A 14,503-nucleotide genomic window follows, 5' to 3' on the forward strand; every position below is an offset into this window, starting at 1 on the left:
TTAATACCACACTTAAATCAATGGACAGAATATCTAAGCAGATAACCAACAAAGAAACAATGCCTTTGAATGACCTATTGAGCATGTATATATATATATATTGACATATATATTCAGAACATTTCATCCTAAAGCAACAGAATACAATTCTTCTCAAGGGCACATGGATAGATCACATACTGGGTCACAAATCAGCCCTCAATAGGTACAAAAAGATCAAGATCATACTATGCATTTTTTAAGAATACAGTACCATGAATCTTGAGATCAACCACAAGTAAAAAATTGGAAACAAGCCCTTAAATACATGGAGGTTAAACAACATCCCACTAAAGAATGAATAGGTTACTTGGGAAATTAAAGAAGAAATTAAAAAAATACATGGTAGCAAATGAAAATGAAAACACAACAGTCCAAACCCTTGGGATACCTCAAAGGCAGTCCTAAGAGGAAAGTATATTGCAATTCAGGCCTATATCAAGAAGCAAGAAAGGCCTCAAAGACACAACCTAACATTACATCTAAAGGAGCTAGAAAAGGAGCAGCAAGTCTAGAGTCAGCCGAAAAAGGGAAACAATAAAGATTTGAGCATAAATAAGTGATATACATCACACAAAAAGAAATATAACAGATAAGTGAAACTAAATGTTGCTTCATTAAAAGAATAAAATTGATAAACCCCTAGTCAACTTTTCAAAAAGAAAAAAAAGAACACAAATTGATAAAATCACGAATAAAAGAGGAGAGATCACAACCAGCACAGCAGAACAAGCAATCATACGAGAACACTAAGAAAATTTAGATGCCAATAAACTACGCAGTCTGGAAGAAATGGACAAATTTCTAGAAACTCATACAACACCAAAACTCAAACAGGAAAAAATAGAAAATTTGAAGGGACCCATAATCAGTGAATAAATTGAACTGGTTATCAAAAATCACCCAACAAACAAGAGTCCTGGGCCAGATGGCTTCCCAGGGTATTTCTACAAGACACTTAAAAAAGAGTTCACACCCATGGTGGAACAGCATGGAAGGTTTTTGTTTTTGTTTTCATTTTTTGGCATCTCTCATCCCTAACATGCAGCCAGATCAACACTAAACCATCTTCCACACCTAGAAAACTGATATGAGGATTCACACACAATCTGCACAACCTGAACCACAGATCTTGGCAGGTACGCAGCACAGAGAGGTGAACTGGGGGAGAGAGAAGCCATAGAGGGCAAGGAGCTGTTTTTGCTTGTGGAGAGAGGACACAGACTAGGGGGAGAATACAGGAAAAGCACCCCCCACCCAAAGCAACTGGAGAGAAAGTGGAAAAGTGGAAACAGCTGCAGGGAATGACCTAAAAAGAGAGAAAGGAGAAAGTAGAGGGTTTAAATTCCAGTAAGACTCTATAAACAGGGGGAACGCAGAGACTGAAACTCCACAGCTTGATACCTGGCAGTACTCTAGTGGGAAGGGCAAATCGCCAGGAGGAGGGTGGAATCCAGGGGTTTTCAGGTCACATGGGGAGAGGCAGTTCCCCTGCTGGGAGGACACTGGGTAGAGGCTGTGCAGTCACCCCACAGGAAAAGGTCCCAGCAGACCCCAGAGAACATCCACATTCGCTTGTGCTGGAACAAGGTTGTTAAGGGTGAATCCTGGTGCCAGATGTATTGTGATTTATTATAAACCCTGAAACACTACTGCTACACAATGACGTGAACTTTTTCTGGGGCGGGCTGACACCCATTCACAATCTCCGGGCATTAGCAGCAGCATGGTCCTGTGAACATTCCTGGGGGCAGGCCACACATGGCCATTGCTCGGTGAAACCCTCTTCTACAGGATTTAAGTGGGTAAAAGCCTCAGTCACTCAGAAGTGAGGGGTTGGGAATCACAGCCGCATCTGAGATAAAACTCAGGAGGGAGATGCCGTGTGTCAGCCCTATGGTTTGATCACGAATAGTGCAGAAGCAGGGAGAGACAGAAGCCTGAGACAAAGGAGGGGTGCTTGACTGCTGGTCAGGGAGAGCACAGAGTTCTGATACTAGAGATTGGATAGCTGGGTGACGCCATTTCACCCCTCCCGTGCATGTGCATACATGCCTACAAGCACCACAAAATTCCACCCCAGTAAGCTAAACAATGCCATCTAGTGGAGAATGGAGCCTTTACACTAAGCCCCACCCAACTGGGCCAACTGCGCTCTTGAGGAACAAAACAAGTCAACCCACCTGCAGTTTTATTCAGACTATGAACCTCTTCATAGTTTGACTTCTAGGGGAAACCAGAGGTAATTTCAATAATATTTCATTCTCTTCACAGGTCCATCTATATATTTTTTTCTTTTTCTTTTCTCATTCTTGAATACAGAATGAGAAAAAATTATTTTTATTTTCCATTTTAATAAAAAAGATTTTTCTATAATTTTTCTACTATAGTTTTTACATTATTGTAACTTTTTAAAATTCTATCTACTATCATTTCATTTTATTCTATTTTATTGCATTCATTTTTCAAATTTTCAAAAGTTTTCTTTTTCTCTTTTTTCTTTTCTATCTGTCCCTTTTTTCTCTAATCTATCAAGTTTCCTTCGACAACCAGACCAAACACACCTAGGATCCCTCCTTTGATTTTTTTGTGTTTTTAATTTCTTTTTTTTTACTGTTTTCTTTCCCTTTCTTTCTTCAAAATGATAAAGCAAAGGAATTCACCCCAAAAGAAAGAACAAGAGAAAATGACAACCAATGACTTAATCAAAAAAGATACAAGCAAGATGTCTGAACCAGAATTTAGAATCACAATAGTAAGAATACTAGCTAGGGTTGAAAATGTATTAGAATCCCTTTCTGCAGAGATAAAAGTAAAAGCTAGTCAGAATGAAATAAAAAATGCTATAACTAGCTGCATTTTCAAGTGGGTGCCACAGCGGCAAGGATGGATGAAACAGAGGAGCGAATCAATGAGAGAGAAGACAAACTTATGGAGAATAATGAAGCAGGAAAAAAAGAGGCACACTAAGGCAAAAGAGCACAATATAAAATTAGAGAACTCAGTGACTCATTAAAAAAGGAATAATATCTGAATCATAGGGGTCCCAGGAGATGAAGAGAGAGAAAAGGGTGTAGAAGGTTTATGTGAACAAATCATAGTAGAAAACTTTGCTAACCTGGGGAAAGAACAGACCTCAAAATCCAGGAAGCACAGAGGACTCCCATTAGATTCAACAAAAACCAACCATCAAAAAGGCATATCATAGTCAAATTCACAAAATACTAAGGCTAGCAAAAAATCATGAAGCATAAAGGGAAAAGGAGTCCTTAAACTACAAGTGAAGACAGATTAGGTTTGCAGCAGACCTATCCACACACTCTAAGCATGCCAGAAAGAAGCAGCAGGATATATTCAATGTACTGAATCAGAAAAATGTACAACCAAGAATTCTTTATCCAGGCAGGCTGTCATTCAAAATACAAGAAGAGATTTTTAAAAAAAAGTTTCTCAAACAAATAAAAATTAAAGGAGTTAATGACCACTAATCCAGCCCTGCAAGAAATTTTAAGGGTGACTCTATGAGGGGAGAAAAGATGAAAAATAAAAATAAAAAGAGGGGCGCCTGGGTGGCTCAGTTGGACATCCAACTTCGGCTCAGGTCATGATCTCACAGTCCATGAGTTCAAGCCCCACGTCGGGCTCTCTGCTGACACTTCAGAGTCTGGAGCCTGCTTCAGATTCTGTGTCTCCCTCTCTCTCTGCCCCTCCCCTGCTCATGCTCTGTGTCTCTCTGTCTCAAAAATAAATAAAAACATTTAAAAATTTTTTAATAAAAAATAAATAAAAAGACCAAAAGCAACAAAGAATATAAAGGACCAGAGAAGACCACCAAAAACTCAAAACCTACAGGTAACATAATGGCAACAAATTCATATCGTTCAGGACTCACTCTAAACACCAGTGGACTGAACACTCCAAGCAAAAGACATAGGATAACAGATTGATAAGAAAATAAGACCCATCTTTATGCTGTTTATAAGATACCCGTTTTAGACCTAAAGACACTTACAGATTGAAAGTAAGGGGATGGAGAACCATCTTTCATGATAATGATTTCCAAAACAAAGCCAGAGTAGCCATACTTTTGTCAAAGAATCTAGATTTTAAAAGAAAGGCTATAACAAGAGATGAGGAAGGGCATTATATCATAATTAAGGGGTCTATCCACCAAGAAGATCTAACAATTGTAAACATTTATGCTCCAAACATGAGACACCAAAACATATAAATCACTTAATCAAAACCATAAACTCACTGACAATAATACCATAACAGTAGGGGTCTCAACACCCCACTTATAGCACTGGACAGATCATCTAAACAACAAGGAAATAATGGGTTTGAATGACACACTGAGCCAGATGGACTTCACAGATATATTCAGAATATTTCATCCTAAAGCAGAAAACACATTCTTCTCGAGTGCACATGAAACATTCTCCACAATAGATCACATACTGGGACACAAATAAGCCCTCAACAAGTACTAAAAGATCGAGATCATGCCATGCATATTTTCAGACCAAAACGCCATTAAACTCGAAATCAAACCACAAGAAAAAATTTGGAAAGATAAAATACTTGGAGACTAAAGAACATCCTACTAAAGAATGAATGACTAACCAAGAAGTTAAAGAGGAAATTAAAAAGTACATGGAAGTCAATGGAAATGACTTCCCAATGGAAATGACAGCCCAAAACCTAGGGGACACAACAAAGTTGGTCATAAGAGGTAAATATATAGCAATCTGGGCCTTCCTATAGAAGGAAGAAAGATTTCAAATACACAACCTAACCTTACATCTTAAAAGCTGGAAAAAGAACAGCAAATAAAACGCCAAACCAGTAGAAAACAGGACATAATAAAGATTAGAGCAGAAATCAATGCTATTAAAAAAAAAACAACAGGGGCGCCTGGGTGGCGCAGTCGGTTAAGCGTCCGACTTCAGCCAGGTCACGATCTCGCGGTCCGGGAGTTCGAGCCCCGCGTCGGGCTCTGGGCTGATGGCTCGGAGCCTGGAGCCTGTTTCCGATTCTGTGTCTCCCTCTCTCTCTGCCCCTCCCCCGTTCATGCTCTGTCTCTCTCTGTCCCAAAAATAAATAAACGTTGAAAAAAAATTAAAAAAAAAAACAAACAAACAAACGGTAGAATGGATCAATGAAACCAGAAGTTGGTTCTTTGAAAGAATTAACAAAATTGATAAACCTCTAGCCAGTTTGACCACAAAGAAAAAGGGAAGGACCCAAATAAATAAAATCAAGAAGGAAAGAAGAGAGATTGCAACCAACACTGCAGAAACACAAACAATAATAGGAGAATATTATGAGAAATTATACACCAAAAATATTAGAAATCTGGAAGAAAGGGACAAATTCCTGGAAACATATAAACTACCAAAACTGAAACAAAAAGAAATAGAAAAGTGGAACAGACCCATACCAGTAAAGGAATCGAATCAGTAATCAAAAATCTCCCAACAAACAAGAGTCCAGGGCCAGATAGCTTTCCAGGGGAATTCTACCAAACATTTAAAGAAAAGTTAACACCTATTATTTTGGAGCTGTTTCAAAAAATAGACATGGAAGGAAACTCATTTTATGAGGCCAGAATTACCTTGATTCCAAAGCCAGACAGAGACCCCACTAAAAAGGAGAACTACAGACCAATTTCCCTGATGGATGCAAGAATCCTTAAGTTACTAGCCAACCGGATCCAACAATACATTAAAAGAATTATTCACAATGACTAAGTGGGATTTATGCCTGGGATGCAGGGCTGGTTCAATATCCACAAAATAATCAATGTGATACATCACATTAATAAAAGAAAGGACAAGAACCACATGATCCTCTCAATAGATGCAGAGAAAGCATTGGACAAAATATAGCATCTTTTCTTGATAAAAACCCTCAAGAAAGTACGGTTAGAAGGGTATCTCAAGATCATAAAGCCATATGTGAAAGACCCACCGCTAATATCTTCATCAAAAACAGAGAGCTTTCCCCCTAAGGTCAGGAACACGACAGGGATGCCCTCTCTCACCACTGTTATTCAACATAGTATTGGAAATCCTAGCCTCAGCAGTCAGACAACACAAAGGAATAAAAGGCATCCAAATAGGCAAGGAGGAATTCAGACTTGCACTCTTCACAGATGACATGATACTCTATGGAAAACCCAAAAGATCCCACCAAAAAAAAAAAACTGCTAGAGTGGATCCATGAATTTAGCAAAGTCATAGGATATAAAATCAATGCACAGAAATCAGTTGCATTCCTACACACCACAATGAAGCAACAGAAAGAGAAATCAAGGAATTGACCCCATTGACAATTGAACCAAAAACCATAAAATACCTAGGAATAAATCTAACCAAAGAGGTGAAAAATCTATAAACCGAAAACTATAGAAAGCTTTGAAATAAATTGAAAACACCAAAAAATGGAAAAATATTCCATGCTCCTCAATTGGAAGAACAAATTTTGTTTAATGTCACTACTACCCAAAGCAATCTATATATTCAAAGCAATCACTGTCAAAATAACACCAGCATTCTTCACAGAGCTAGAACAAACAATCCTAAAAGTTGTATGGAACCACAAAAGACCCCAAATAGCCAAAGTATTCATGAAAAAGAAAACAAAAGCTGAAGGCATCACAATCCCAGACACCAAGACATATTACAAAGCTGTAATCATCAAGACAGTATGGCATTGACACAAAAACAGACACTCAGATCAATGGAATAGAACAGAGAACCCAGAGATGGACCCACAAATGTATGGCCAACTAATCTTTGACAAAGCAGGAAGAATATCCAATAGAATAAAGACAGTCTCTTCAGCAAGTGGTGCTGGGAAAACTGGACAGTGACACACAGAAGAATGAACCTGGACCTCTTTCTTACACCATACACAAAAATAAACTCAAAATGGATGAAACACCTAAAGAAAGCCTTCAAAATCCTAGAGGAGAAAGCAGACAAAAACCTCTGACCTCAGCTGCACCAACTTCTCACTCAACACGTCTCTGAGGGAAAGGAAAGCAAAAGCAAAAATGAACTATTGAGACCTCATAAAAATAAAAAACTTCTTCACAGCGAAGGAAACAATCAGCAAAAGTAAAAGGCAACCGACAGAATGGGAGGACATATTTGCAAATGACATATCAGATAAACGGTTAGTATCCAAAATATATAAAGAACTTATCAAACTCAACACCCCTCAAAAGAACAAATAATGCAGTGAAGAAATGGGCAAAAGACATGAATAGACACTTCTCTAAAGACATCCAGATGGCTAACAGACACATAAGAAAATGCTCAACATCACTCATCATCAGGGAAATAGAAATCAAAACCACACTGAGATACCACCTCACACCTGTCAGAATGGCTAACATTAACAACTCAGGCAACAACAGATATTGGCAAGGATGCGGAGAGAGATCTCTTTTGCACTGCTGGTGGGAACGCAGACTAGTGCATCCGCTCTGGAAAACAGTATGGAGGTTCCTCAAAAAATTAAAAATAGAACTACCCTATGATGTAGCAATTGCACTATTAGGTATTTATCCAAGGGATACAGGTGTGATGTTTCAAAGGAGCACATGCACCCCAATGTATACAGCACCACCATCAACAATGGCCAAAGTATGGAAAGAGCCAAAATGTCCTCTGATAGATGAATGGATAAAAAAGATGTGGTATATATATACAATGGAGTATTATTCAGCAATAAAAAAGAATGCAATCTTGCCATTTGCAACAATGTGGATGGAACTAAAGGGAATTATGCTAAGCAAAATTAGTCAGAGGAAGACAAATATCATATGACTTCACTCATATGAGGAATTTGAGATACAAAACCGATGAACATATGGGAAGGGAAGCAAAAATAATATAAAAACAGAAAGGGGGACAAAACATAAGAGACTCTTAAATACAGAGGACAAACTTGAGGGTGGCTGGAGGGGTTGTGAGTGGGGGGATGGGCTAAATGAATAAGAAGCATTAAGGACGACACTTGTTGGAATGAGTACTGGGTGTTATACATAGGGGATGAATCACTGTTATCTACTCCTGAAATCATTGTTGTACTATATGCTAGTGAACTTGGATGTAAATTTAAAAATAAAATAATTAAAAATTTAAAATATGAAACGTATACAAATATACTTGTCAATTATTCCTCAATAACACGGGGGCAAACAGCCAAATTACTTAAATCCTTTTAGCTGCCATTATCTTGTAAAGTAAATATGATGTTAGCTCATCCCTCCCTGGATATTTGGAAGAAATAAATGAGTACTTGCACATAAGGAACTCAGAACAATAGTTTCTACAATGAGATTCTTTTTATTTCTATGATATGTTTACAATATGCTTGAACAAGGAATATTTTTCTGCAGTTTATTTGTTTATTTTGAAAGAGAGGAAAGAAAGTGGGTACAGGAAGGGGAGAGAGAGGAGAGAGTGAGAATCCAAAGCAGGCTTCCTGTGTGGGTCCGGAGCCCATTGCCAGGCTCCATCCACAAACCATGAGTAAGCCACCTGAGCCAAAATCAAGAGCTGGCTGCTTATCTGAAGGGCCCACCCAGGCACGCCCTGAAAGAGGAAGTTTTATCCTGATTAATATACAATGCATTCGTGCAAAGCAACAATAATGGATGTCACCACAAAGATGGATGTTTATAACTGTTATCAGAAAGTTTGTATGGATGTCAGATTGCATATATTCCTGGGATGAGGCTCACAGAATATTCTCACCTCGAGGTTGCAGCAACAAGAGAGGATACACAAGGAGAGACCTCATTCCTTAGAGAAAGATGTGAGCCTTGGGATGTCTATTTTAAACAAACAAATTTAACACTATTACCAGCAATGAAGAATCTAATTTGGAATAAATAAAAGCAATCCTACTTCTCCTTGTTCCTCTGTCTTGTTTTCCACAGGACCATAGTAAAAACTATGTGGAATGTTAAAGATTATCATCATCTGTACAGGTCAATGGAACACAACTGGCCTCCATTCCTTACCAAACATTGCCAGTTTTTTCTTTTTTCAGTTTTTCACAGTTTTTTTATTTATTTTTTTTAATGTTTATTTATTTTTCAGACAGACAGAGACAGAGCATGAACAGGGAAGGGTCAGAGAGAGAGAGAAACACAAAGTCCAAAACAGGCTCCAGGCTCCAGGCTGTCAGCACAGAGCCCGACGTGGGGCTCGAACTCCCCTACCGTGAGATCACGACCTGAGCCGAAGTCGGATGCTTAACCGACTGCGCCACCCAGGCGCCCCTCTCACAAAGTTTTTCAGGGAAGTTCACATGATGACAAGGGAAGAAAAGGTAATTGAACTAAGAAAACATAGAAGGCCCCTGACAATCCTGCTGTCCACGACTCTGCAAATAAGGAAGAAACATAGAAAAGAAAAACTTGGAGCAGTTGGGGGCAAAAAAAAAAAAAAAAAGATGGAACTCAAGATAGCAACACCCAAGAGGAATTGTCTTGAATCGCAAGTATGGGAAAATACCCTGTTTATTCTCACAGCGATCCTGCTCACACCCAGGGGACACTCTCTCCGTGTTTATATGCCTAAGGTCTGTGGCTCCTGAGAGGCAGGAAGAATGTCAGAAGGAGACAAAGACGTTTCTGAACATGAAGAGCTCATGCTGCAATCCCAATATGAACACTCACTGCAAATATCTTCCTGCCATTTTCAGCTGTTGGGAGTGTAAACCTGCAAAGCTGGGCAGGCTGTGAATCCGACAATCAGGTAAGAGAATGCCTTAGGACTCGGGCTGAGAGGACCCCATATTTTCTGCATGCTTGTTTATATGCAAGTAAGCGCCCAGATCTAGAGCTGGTTTCCTATTTTATGATGGATTCCCCATTGCATTTGTGGATTGTGAAAGCTCTTTATATACTTTTATTGCCATATACATTCTGAATTCAGCATGCCTGGTTTCCTAATTTTTCTCCAGATAAATATGCAATCTCTCACTATTAAAATTGCAGTGAAATAAATCACTGAATAAGAACAAGTCTGATTGGAAATTTGCCTTAAGTATTAGACACAGGTCTCTTCCCTAAATGGATTTTTGATACAATTTAGTTTGATGAGTCAGAGAACTCAAAATGATATTTGCCATATCATATGTATCTTACACAGGAGAGGTAGGATTAACACTGTGCAGAACACACATGGTCATCAAAGCAAACTACTCTGACCTGCATGGAGCCAGCCTTTCACAGAGGCCCAGCACAGATTGGGTATATTCTCTAAATTCCTCCATCTCTATGGCCTAGAATCCCAAAGGCTATGGAGAAGTGGTCCCTCATTAACCCACTCCAATTCCTCTCACATCAAATCTTTCTATGGTCCTCTAGGGATTTCCCCCAAACTTAGAATGATGTGCCTTTTTAAAAATTTTTTTCATGTGTATTTATTTTTGAGACACAGAGAGACACAGTGAGAGTAGGGGAGGGGTAGAGAGAGAGGGAGACACAGAATCTGAAGCAGGCTCCAGGCTCTGAGCGGTAGAACACAGCCCCACATGGGACTTGAACTCACAAGCCATGAGATCATGACCTGAGCCAAAGTCGGACCCCAACCAACTGAGCCACTCAGGTGCTCCAAGATTTGCCTTTTTACAAGAGGCAATCCCACATCTGGATATTAATTCAGACCTCCTTGCATTGGTGTAATTCTTTCCTTGTCTATTTTTCTTAATTAAAAATCCTTCAGGTGCTTTCTTACAAGGTCTGGATATAGCAATCTGGGCAAGTAGTTAATTAGAGTTCATTAGAACCCCCATTAGAGTTCATTAAGGAGATGAGAGGACACTTGTATCAGAAGGTAGATGTGCAGACCCAGAGAAGATGGTAGGTTGGCTATGTGCTCAGAGTCTCTGGGAGAAAGAAACATATTAATGACAATCAAACGAGGGGGAAAAATGGTGGACCAATGGCCCATAACCAACAGTTCACCATAATATCTAATAGTCTAATGAGGCAAATCCTATAAAAGGTCTGATGTGGGAACTGTGTAAAACAACAATGCCCTCCCTCAAAGTACCCATTGTGTAGACAGGAAAATCCTCAACTACAAAGTCTCTGATTCTCAACAGAGGTACGCTCCATAGAGTAATTCATCCTTTCTCTTAAGCGATGCTGAATGAAACCTCAGTCACTGCATTTCTCCTCCTGGGAGTCACAGACATCCAAGCACTGCAGCCTTATCTCTTCGTGGTTTTCCTTGCAATTTACATGGTCAGTGTGGTTGGCAATGGAGCAGTCCTCCTGGTTGTCGTCTCTGATCCAAGACTCCATTTACCCATGTATTTCTTCCTGGGAAATCTGTCGTGTCTAGATATCTGCTACTCCACGGTGACACTGCCAAAGATGCTGGAGAACTTCTTCTCTACACACAAGGCAATTTCCTTCTTGGGATGCATAAGCCAGCTTCACTTCTTCCACTTCCTGGGCAGCACGGAGGCCATGCTGTTGGCCGTGATGGCCTTTGACCGCTTTGTGGCCATCTGCAGGCCACTGCATTACTCTGTCATCATGAATTACCAGCTCTGTACCCGGATGGCTGTCACGGTCTGGACCATTGGTTTTTTCCATGCCCTGTTGCACTCCATGATGACCTCTCGCTTGAACTTCTGTGGTTCTCATCAGATCCATCACTTCTTCTGTGATGTCAAGCCTTTGCTGGAGTTGGCCTGCGGGAACACGGAGCTCAACCAGTGGCTTCTCAACACGGTTACCGGGACCATTGCCATGGGCCCCTTCTTCCTAACACTTCTCTCCTACTTCTCCATAATCATCTCTCTTTTCTCCAAGACCCACTCCTGTAGTGCACTCCGCAAAGCACTGTCCACGTGTGCCTCTCACTTCATGGTGGTCATTCTTCTCTATGCTCCTGTTATCTTCACTTACATATCTCCTACTTCAGGCAGCTCCATGGACCAGGATCAGGTCGCTGCCATCATGTACACTGTGGTCACTCCTATGCTGAACCCACTGATCTATACACTGAGGAACAAGGACGTGAAGGCTGCCTTGAGTAGTGTCTTCACAAGGAGGGGCGACCTGAACACATCTAGAGCACACTTCTAAGACAGGAAGCAATAGGCGATGATGAAGTTGGTGTGTGAGGTTAGACTGCTTCTGAGATCATGTACAATATGTATAACAGGTGTAGTCTGAAGAAAAGATAAATGAGAAAGTCCAGATTGTGTTAAATAATGCATTCTTAGGTAGCAAAATGGAAACCTGAACCCATGGGACATCAGCCATAGAATCCTAATGTTCGGTTTTTGTTCAGGATATCACTTCATAAAACTGATTTTTTATGTATTCTTATGGATTCTCTAATGACATCGGGGATAGAAATATGCCTATATCACTCACATATTGGGTACATGAATACTACTTAGGGCTGTTTATCTGTGTGCTTCTTCTAAGTTAATGTATTTTAAGGTGAGCAATAAAATTCTTATGCTGTTATATTTTGAGGAATTGAATTTGAACATTTAATAGGATAAGAAATGGTAATTCATAAATGAGAATGAGTTAAGAGGAACTTTTAACCGTTACGTTTGATTTCTTTTTTCCCTAAGCTGGAGGCAAATAAATGATTGAAACAAATGATTTAAGCACTAATTGACAGGGATAAAATAGCCAATGGTTTATCTAAGTGCTGTGGATCCTCTATCTCCAGAGATTTTTTTAAAGTCAACCAGATGAATGGTAAAAGAGTCCTGTTAAATCTTGTTGAAAGTGGGGACAGAATGAAATTAAAATCTCAGAGTCCCTCTCTAGCTAATTAATAGGTAATTTTTCCCTCAGTGTTTGGTCATGGAAAATGTTGAGTTTCAAAATACTTCCTATTTTTTGTTTGGTTTTACTATTCCTATGATAATTTCCAGTGACTGTCATGATGCAATATGACATAATACTGATGAAATGTGCAGAATTTATCAAAATGTTGTCTTGTTTTCCTTACTTGTCACCAAACCCAAATGTAACAAAAACAACTAAGTCATAATTGCTGAGACATTTCTGGAGCTAATGTCGGGAGGCACTGTGTTCCCTATTTTCTAAATCCCAGGGGTGGTTTCTGTGCATGAGGGATGGTGGGAGAAACATTTATGACTATTTATAGATGCAGGTGAAGACTGTGACAGGCCTTGATGAGCTCAGGGACTGACTGTTCAAATTCTCTGCATCCACTTTTGTGAACACAAACACTGTGGTTTGATCTCATCCACTGTTTTTGGTCCCCCAATTCTACTTTTGTTTATAAAAAAAAATAAAATGTGTCTGTGGAGAAGACATTTCTACCCTGAACTGTCTCCAGCCCATCATTTCTGTTGATCAGAATTGTTTACAAAATCCAAGCTCCACGCAGGCCGTGAACCAGAGAAGAACACGTCATTATCTGGTTGGCTACTGCTGCCTAACACACTAGCATCCCCAAACACAGAAGCTGAAGACACCTACACCAGGAAGTTGCATTCTTCTGAGGCTTGGGAATTGGCAAGAACACAGCAGGGAAGGGCTGGTTCTCCTCGATTATGCTTGTGCCGTGGCTGAGCTGACGTGAGCATCTTCACGTGGAAGAGCTGAGAGCTGGCAAAGTCTCTGTCTGGGTCTCCCTTGGTCCACTCTCTCCATGTGGCTGTTCTGTGCTTTTGCAGCATGGAGGCCTCAGGCTTGACACTCTACGTGGGGGCCAACAGACCACGGCAAAAGCTGCCAGTCATCTCTCCAACAAACCCAAGAACCAGTATTGACATCACCTCTACTATTCTCTCTTGGACAAAATGGTCACAGGCCTAACAAACTTTATAGAGAAGAAATCCCTACCTTTCATGGGAAAGAACATCAAAAAAATTTTGTGGACATCTTTAATCCACTCTAGTCCAACTGTAATAATTAACATTGTCCCCACATACAAATCACACTTACTCTCCCTCCAAATAATACTAAAATCTCATCCCATTGCAGTATTAGTCAGAGTCTATGTCTTTTCACCTACATTGGGTCAAGGTGCAGATGAGGCTTGTTGGGTCCAGTTTCTCAAGCTTGGTTCCTTTTTTACCTCAAGAACTTCAAACTGATGCATCCAGTTATCTGCCCTAGGTAGACACAGACATACATTTGGGTTTATATATGGAATATTTTTCAGTCGTGAGAAAAAAAGGAAATCCTGCCATTTGTGACTATGTGAATGGACCTGGAGGATATAATGCTAAATGAAATAAGTCAGATAAAGACAAACACCATATTATTTTTTTTTATTTGTATAATTTAAGAAACCAAACAAATGAACAAAGAGAAGAAAAGAAAAAAAAAACAGACTCTTAGGTACAGAAAATGAGCTGGTAGTTGACAGAGGGGACGTGGGTAGGAGATGGTGGAAATTGGTGAAAATGATTAAGAGTACACTTA

General features: G+C 39.8%; 1 protein-coding gene across 1 annotated transcript; it reads left to right on the top strand.

Annotated features, from left to right (window-relative positions):
* The first annotated feature begins 11,212 nt into the window (after positions 1–11,212).
* LOC124529428 (olfactory receptor 12D2-like) lies at positions 11,213–12,166 on the top strand. Its single transcript, XM_047103327.1, has one exon. It carries the CDS (start codon positions 11,213–11,215, stop codon positions 12,164–12,166), a length of 954 nt encoding a protein of 317 aa, XP_046959283.1.
* The last annotated feature ends 2,337 nt before the right edge of the window (positions 12,167–14,503 follow it).

This window comes from Lynx rufus, unplaced genomic scaffold (assembly GCF_022079265.1).
Source record: "Lynx rufus isolate CCGP_SWC_20201006 ecotype Redwood Valley unplaced genomic scaffold, mLynRuf1.p SCAF_6, whole genome shotgun sequence".
Taxonomy (NCBI): Eukaryota; Metazoa; Chordata; class Mammalia; order Carnivora; family Felidae; genus Lynx; species Lynx rufus.

Bases quoted from the DNA above. Each gene is read 5' to 3' on its own strand.
- LOC124529428 (XM_047103327.1), top strand. From the start codon at position 11,213: ATGCTGAATGAAACCTCAGTCACTGCATTTCTCCTCCTGGGAGTCACA.